Source organism: Salvelinus alpinus, chromosome 19, assembly GCF_045679555.1.
Source record: "Salvelinus alpinus chromosome 19, SLU_Salpinus.1, whole genome shotgun sequence".
NCBI lineage: Eukaryota > Metazoa > Chordata > Actinopteri > Salmoniformes > Salmonidae > Salvelinus > Salvelinus alpinus.
In genome coordinates, this window is record NC_092104.1 from 45,323,144 (window position 1) to 45,331,238 (window position 8,095).

At 42.3% G+C, this 8,095-nt stretch overlaps 1 protein-coding gene across 1 annotated transcript; it reads left to right on the top strand.

The window, feature by feature from the left end:
• Positions 1–612: 612 nt before the first annotated feature.
• LOC139545713 (caspase recruitment domain-containing protein 9-like) lies at positions 613–5,639 on the top strand. Its single transcript, XM_071353771.1, has 11 exons — positions 613–905; positions 1,152–1,289; positions 1,645–1,970; positions 2,159–2,329; positions 2,741–2,893; positions 3,233–3,358; positions 3,686–3,874; positions 4,260–4,305; positions 4,496–4,605; positions 4,807–4,880; positions 5,049–5,639. Exons 1-11 carry the CDS (start codon positions 734–736, stop codon positions 5,146–5,148), a joined length of 1,605 nt encoding a protein of 534 aa, XP_071209872.1. The 5' UTR covers positions 613–733; the 3' UTR covers positions 5,149–5,639.
• The last annotated feature ends 2,456 nt before the right edge of the window (positions 5,640–8,095 follow it).

Here is an 8,095-nt window from a genome sequence, read left to right on the forward strand (position 1 = left end):
AGGCTGTAACGTAACAAAATGTGGAAAAAGTCAAGGGGTCTGAATACTTTCTGAAGGCACTGTATATTGGCCATATACCACAACTCCCCCAAGGTGCCTTATTGCTATTATAAACTGGTTAGCATTGTAATTAGACCAGTAAATAGTAATTGTTTGTCACACCCATGGTATGTAGTCTGAAATAAAACAGCATTCAGCCAATCAGCATTCAGGGCTCAAATCACCTGGTTTATAACACTCATTATAATCTGGCAGGTTGGTTTAATTGTGGTAAGGGAGTCAGTCAGTCATTGCCTCAAAGTCATTAAAGAAGAGAGTGAGTAACTGCAGATGTCCGTACTACTGCCAATACTCTATCACTCTAATCACTCCATAATTCTGTGTTGGTTTATTAGGAAAAAAGGAACATGCTGTATGTTGGTAGGTCGATTATTCACAACTTTTCAAGAAGTCACTACTGTTGTTACATTTTCACTATTAAACATTTTCTTGAAGAGTTTGTCTCAGCACAAATACTTGTGAAATGGGGGAAATGGAAAAAACGAAATAACTCCTACAAAAAAAGGAACTTGACTCTTGCGTCATAAAACAGCAGTTCCACATAACAGTTCCACATTTGGATTGTAGCCACTTTAACAACTAGAGTTAGCTCCAAGTTGATAAACCCTTAGTGAAAGAGTTATTAGACCAGCAGGGACCCAGAGACAATTGGGACTGACAGAGTGTGTCAGATATGGAGGATGAGGAGTGCTGGGTCCAGCTGGAGGAATACAGACTGCTGCTGATAAAGACCATTGAGCCGTCGCAAATCACTCCCTACCTGCGGCAGTGCAAGGTGCTAAGCTGTGATGATGAGGAGCAGATATTCAATGACCCCAATCTGGTCATCCGACGACGCAAAGTAGGTAAGGCACAGTTTTCTATTTCAGGTTATTGAGAAAACGGTCAAGTGTATCACTTTTTTTACTTTGAACTACAACAATTAAGTTGGATTCCAGGTCATCTTTATTGCAATTGCACTGCACATCTCAGAAGATTGAAGATTGCTATATATCAATTCAGCCATTGAGAGATGTGATAATCTGCCAAATAAAGATGACCTGAAATGTATGTCCATACCTTACTTTTAAACCTCAGATTCATGCTCACAGGTGCACTATTGGATATTCTTCAAAGAACTGGACGCAAAGGCTATGTGGCATTCCTCGAGAGTTTGGAGCTGGACTATCCTCAGCTGTATCACAAGATTACTGGCAAAGAACCTGCCAGGGTCTTCTCTATACTAGTTGGTGAGTAGCTATGAACCATCTTTCTGTAGAAAAGTTGTGTATTTTCCATTCAAGCTTTTATGCATTTCTTTAAAGTTATGAGTTATTAAATGTATTGCTCAGATCCTTCAAAGTGCCAATGGCTGACTGTGACAATGGATTTTACGGAAATATAACATCACAGGAGGTTGGTGGCACCTTAATTGGGGAGGACGGACTCCAGGTAATGGCTGGAGCGGAATGGTATCAAACACATCAAACACATGGTTTCCATGTGTTTGATGACATTCCATTTACTCCGTTCCAGCCATTGTTATGAGCCGTCCTCCCTTCAGCAGCCTCCACTGCATAACATACTGTCCTCGCTCTGACATAGACACGGTGGGTGAGTCAGGACTGACTCAGTTCTTGATGAATGAGGTCACACGTCTGCAGAAGGGACTGCAGGAGGAACGCCGGCGCAGACAAGAGGCCGCTGCGGCTGCAGCCGCGCAGGAGGACGCTGTCCGCCAGCACCAGGTTAGGGAGAGGGAGTTGCGGAAGCAACAGGAGCGCGTGCATCGTATGCGGGAAGAGAAGGGCCGGCTGTGGGAGGAGGTACGCCACCTGAAGGACGAGAACTACAGCCTGATGCACGATGTTACCAAGCTGAGCGAAGAGAAGAACAGTGCCCTCATGTCCGCCCGTGATCTGCAGCTGGAGGTGAGATAGGACGAGGGGGGGGTTGCAGCTCTAGCAAACCCAAACACAATAACTTATGACAAATGGTTAACATTTTTTGTATAAAAAGACCTCTGCAGTCAGACATGTTGACACGTTTGTCAGAGAACAGCACAAACTCAATCAGCGACAGCGAACACAGTTTTAATGGGATTTTTACTGATCAATAGATAGAGAAGCTGAACCACTGCCTGATGAACGCAGAGAGCGACTCGAAAATCAGAACTGTGAAACTGAAGAACGCCATGGAGCAGAGACCGAGTCAGGACAGGATGTTGCAGCTCCAGAGACACAATCATCTGCTCACAGCGCGCATCCAGGATCTGGAGGCGTCTGCTCAGGTACGTTCGATCTCTCCTCAGTCCGTTTCAGTGATCATTTCTCAACAAATGTTTGGATAAGCAGGGAAATAAAAAGTACAATGCGTTGCACTGGAAACATTTTGGAATAACAGCTAGGAGTGCCATTTTGTGCGCCGCAAGACAAATGTATTTGCAAATAAAGTACATGGGATTTTTCAGATGCACAATTGTACCCTTTTCACACTTCTGAGCCAAGTCGTGCTGAGCTGAGCAGAGCTGTACTGTGCTGGCTTGGTTACGCATCCACTATAGTTTGAGGGAACTCTGCTGAAAAGGACAACGTGAAAAGAAAATATCTGAATCTGCACAGTACGATTCAGGCCGGTACAGTTGTGTGGTAAAAGTATTGTCTTGAGTAGTGTGACAGGAGTCATCTGAATGTTCCAACAGGGGACAGCTCCAGCCCCCTTGGATCAAGAGAGGATGAGCGTTGAAAATCTAGAGGACTACAAGCAGCACTCTCAGGCTCAGCACCAGGAGCTGGTCAACAACATCTACACCCTACGCAGAGATCTGCACGATGCTGAGGCACTGCGGAATAGGGTATACATCACAGCCTGATATTTTCCACAACAATGAGCACTGTTTAGGATTAGTTGTAGAGAAGACTACTGATTATATTAGCATTTTTAAAATATATATTATTCAACTGCTCTTTCAACACAGGTGCAAAATGTATAACACAAATCACATTATTTACTCAGAATGCTGATCCTCAGCATCGGAATTCATAAATGTCCTTATTTTTGTCATCTGCCCCAGCTTGTTCCTCATTCATTGGAATAGCTGCCTGTGTGTTAAATTGTGCAAGTTGGGTTTTCCCATGATGTGGCAAGTTCTGTTGTTCCAATTGTAATAAGTAGGTTTGATTTATTCTTGCAGTACTTAGAGGCGAACGAGGTTCTTGACTTGAAATGCACGACATTGAAGAAGGATGCCAAAATGTATCGTGACCGAATGGAGGGTATCCTGAAACAGATGGATGAGGTCATCAGGGAGAGAGACAAGGTGAACATGGTGTGATTCTAGGACTGTGTCATTCTAGGGCTTCACTGGCTCAGTGGCAAATCCTAACTTCCACTTTCACGTTGTCTCCCATTGACATCAATGCATGACTAAGTGAAAATTCAAGTGAAGGTTAAGATTCGTCCCGTAGTGCTTACTTTCATTTGATCCAAAAGAGTTTACTTCTATTTGATCAAAATGAAAGAATTGACTATCTGCGTGGTTATGATCAGATGTTCGTCCAACCACACTTGCCATCTGTTTCATATAAACCACTACAGCAAAGCGAACCAAAGCCCCTGTTTTGTCTTTCCTCTATTGTTGCGATAGGCCATCGCCTCTCGAGAGGAGTACCACCAGGAGAATTGCCGGAGCCTCCAGGATAAGGACCAGTACCGGAAACAGATTCGGGAGCTGGGTGAGCGCTGTGATGAGCTGCAGGTCCAGTTGTTCCGGACAGAGGGAGAGATTATTGCACTACAGACCAGGCTTCACAGGCACACCTGCTCCCAACATGATGTGAGAATGGATTCCACCAACCGCTTCCATTCAGATCTGTTTTAATTCAAACCTAGAGTGTTACTGGATTCACTGAATTGCAAGCATCTCAGATTCTCTCTCCATGAATTGTTTCCATAAAACGTTTTGGGAAAGGATAGCCTAGGATAGCCTTTTGATTTTGGAAACATATTTACATGAATTAACGTCTTTCAGTCTCAGACGTCAGACTTTGAGGATGGTTCCTTGCAGAGTTTGTAAATGTAATTTGCTTCCTGATTTATAACAATGCGGTATTATTACTTTTGAACTCTGTGTTTCTGCTTTGGCAACTCATGTGTTTTCCTGTCTCTGCAACCCACTTTAGATTGAGTGTGCTTTTTTTTCTGTGTGTTCTCTGCCACAGAAAAGCCAGACCAGTGAGGAAGACTGCAAAGATAAATTAACCAAAGGCAAGAAATCTATGACAAGTGACAAATAACCATCACAACACAAAAAAAGATATTCAATAACAATCAGAAAAGCTCTAGTTGTTGTGCTCTGGCTAATCATGAGCATAGCTTAAGATGTGATTTGACCGTGCTTTTTTGAAATCCTAGCATTCTATGTTAGCTATTCTTTTAAATATTTTTTTTATCACAGCTAGTAGTGTGGAGCTGCAAAGTCCGACATTAGGGGAGTATGATGTGTGCATTGCTTCACAAGACCAACAGTTGTGTGCAGGAGGGCCCAGGGAGGAGAATATCTCAGCAGTAAGTACCTTCAATTGTTTGTCTCTTGACTAGTTGAGGTTTTCTTATTACATAGCAAACCACTTATCAGTAGTCGGGCCAACTGAACTCACTTCTCTCCATCTGGATGGAACACACGTCAAATTTTGTTTCAGTTTAAAAGGAAACCGATATGAAGTTAATGTGTATTGTAAATGTATTTTTCTTTGTTTCGTGTGCCAGGAAAGAGCTCCATCAGTGGATGAGGTCTTAGACTGTAGCAAGCCCAGATTGAGGTGTAACTTCTACTACAGAAGGTTGGCAAGTTCATATGTTTTAGAGAACATTTGTTGAAATCTGTATTTTGTCATAAATTGTCTCCATAGGGGTTATCCACGGGAGTGATTTTGGTATGGTAAAGAGGCTTGTTTTATGCTGCTTGTTCTTAGAATTTTTTAAATAATAATTTAATTCTTCAACAACAGGAAACGTGTCCTTAGGTCAAAGCCCACATGGAAGGAACACACACCTTTTGACCTGGACAACAGTAGTGGAAGTGGCAACACTGACACGGATGGGATGTGACAGAGAGGGGGAACAGAGGAGGGGCTGGGTGACGTGGCAAGGACTTTGAGACACAGGCTAGTTTACATTCTTAAACAAAACATTTTTAATTATGAAATCAATTGAAATAATCATTTTGTTGATATCATGAATATGTTTAATCTTTGTATTTTTCCAATAATAGTTTTATATTTTGAACCATGATTGCATGATGAATGTGTTTCTGTATTCAAGTTACTTGTACCAGAGACGGTATCAAAACCTTCCTCTGATGTCTTTGCTTGTATCTCTTCATGTGCATTTTAGAAGAAATGCAAAAGCAGAGGAAAGTGGGGATAATGAATGGCAAAGAAAAGTAAAGATACAATTTGTATAGAAATCTTTGATAAAGAGGCATGGTACACACTTGCACTTTGTCCACAAAATGCAGACACTGTTTGGAATTTATGGACACAAAAAGTTACAATCTTTGCATTTTGTGTCACGGAATAAAATGTTTTCACAAAATGTTACATGTTGCAAATGGAGCCCCCATAACTTGGAGCAGGGATGAGCAACTTTGATGGGGGTAGGGGCTGAACTCATCATGAGGGGCTGTAGTGGGTCTGTGAACCCACATCCATACCCACACATGCAGTCAGAGATGGCACTAGCCATTTAGGGGCCCAAATAATTTTGGTGCCCAATCCATTTTAGTGGTTAATTTCATGCAATTCTACAGTCGTGGCCAAAAGTTTTGAGAATGACAAATATTAATTTTCACAAAGTCTGCTGCCTCAGTTTGTATGATGGCAATTTGCATATACTCTAGAATGTTATGAAGAGTGATCAAATGAATTGCAATTAATTGCAAAGCCCCTCTTTGCCATGCAAATGAACTGAATCCCCCCAAAACATTTCCACTGCATTTCAGCCCTGCCACAAAAGGACCAGCTGACATGTCAGTGATTCTCTAGTTAACACTGGTGTGAGTGTTGACGAGGACAAGGCTGGAGATCACTCTGTCATGCTGATTGAGTTCAAATAACAGACTGGAAGCTTCAAAAGGAGGGTGGTGCTTGTAATCATTGTTCTTCCTCTGTCAATCATGGTTACCTGCAAGGAAACACGTGCCGTCATCATTGCTTTGCACAAAAAGGGCTTCACAGGCAAGGATATTGCTGCCAGTAAGATTGCACCTAAATCAACCATTTTATCAGATCATCAAGAACTTCAAGGAGAGCAGTTCAATTGTTCTGAAGAAGTCTTCAGGGTGCCCAAGAAAGTTCAGCAAGCGCCAGGACCGTCTCCTAAAGTTGATTCAGCTGTGGGATCGGGGCACCACCAGTGCAGAGCTTGCTCAGGAATGGCAGCAGGCAGGTGTGAATGCATCTGCACGCACAGTGAGGCGAAGACTTTTGGAGGATGGCCTGGTGTCAAGAAGGGCAGCAAAGAAGCCACTTCTCTCCAGGAAAAACATCAGGGACAGACTGATATTCTGCAAAAGGTACAGGGATTGGACTGCTGAGGACTGGGGTAAAGTCATTTTCTCTGATGAATACCCTTTCCGATTGTTTGGGGCATCCGGAAAAAAGCTTGTCCGGAGAAGACAAGGTGAGCGCTACCATCAGTCCTGTGTCATGCCAACAGTAAAGCATCCTGAGACCATTCATGTGTGGGGTTGCTTCTCAGCCAAGGGAGTGGGCTCACTCACAATTTTGCCTAAGAACACAGCCATGAATAAAGAATGGTACATCCTCCGAGAGCAACTTCTCCCAACCATCCAGGAACAGTTTGGTGACGAACAAAGCCTTTACCAGCATGATGGAGCACCTTGCCATAAGGCAAAAGTGATAACTAAGTGGCTCGGGGAACAAAACATCGATATTTGGGTCCATGGCCAGGAAACTCCCCAGACCTTAATCCCATTGAGAACTTGTGGTCAGTCCTTAAGAGGCAGGTGGACAAACAAAAACCCACAAATTCTGACAAACTCCAAGCATTGATTATGCAAGAATGGTCTGCCATCAGTCAGGATGTGTTAATTGACAGCATGCCAGGGTGAATTGCATCAACTTCATGTAATTGTCAATAAAAGCCTTTGACACTTATGAAATGCTTGTAATTATACTTCAGTATTCCATAGTAACATCTGACAAAAATATCTAAAGACACCGAAGCAGCAAACTTTTTGAAAAAACATTCTCAAAATGTTTGGCCACGACTGTACACATTTTGCCATGAGGTGGAGAGAAAATGTTGCAATTTTGTAACAAATTTTATTCAAATCTACTCATTTTGTCATTGGGCAGAGAGAAAAATTCTAACTAAGTTGAGACCCCAACTGAGTTCCAAATATATATACACACATACATACAGTTGAAGTCGGAAGTTTACCTACACCTTAGCCAAATACATTTAAACTCAATTCCTGACATTTAATCTTAGTAAACATTCCCTGTCTTAGGTCAGTTAGGATCACCACTTTATTTAAAAAATGTGAAATGTCAGAATAATAGTAGAGAGAATGATTTATTTCAGCTTTTATTTCTTTCATCACATTCCCAGTGGGTCAGAAGTTTACATACACTCAATTAGTATTTGGTAGCATTGCCTTTAAATTGTTTAACTTGGGTCAAATGTTTCGGGTAGCCTTCCACAAGCTTTCCACAATAAGTTGGGTGAATTTTGGCCCATTCCTCCTGACAGAGCTGGTGTAACTGAGTCAGGTTTGTAGGCCTCCTTGCTCGCACACGCTTTTTCAGTTCTGCCCACACATTTTCTATGGGATTGAGGTCAGGGCTTTGTGATGGCCACTCCAATACCTTGACTTTGTTGTCCTTAAGCCATTTTGCAACAATTTCTGAAGTATGCTTGGGATCATTGTCCATTTGGAAGACCCATTTGCGACCAAGCTTTAACTTCCTGACTGATGTCTTGAGATGTTGCTTCAATATATCCACATAATTTCCTTCCTCAAGATGCCATC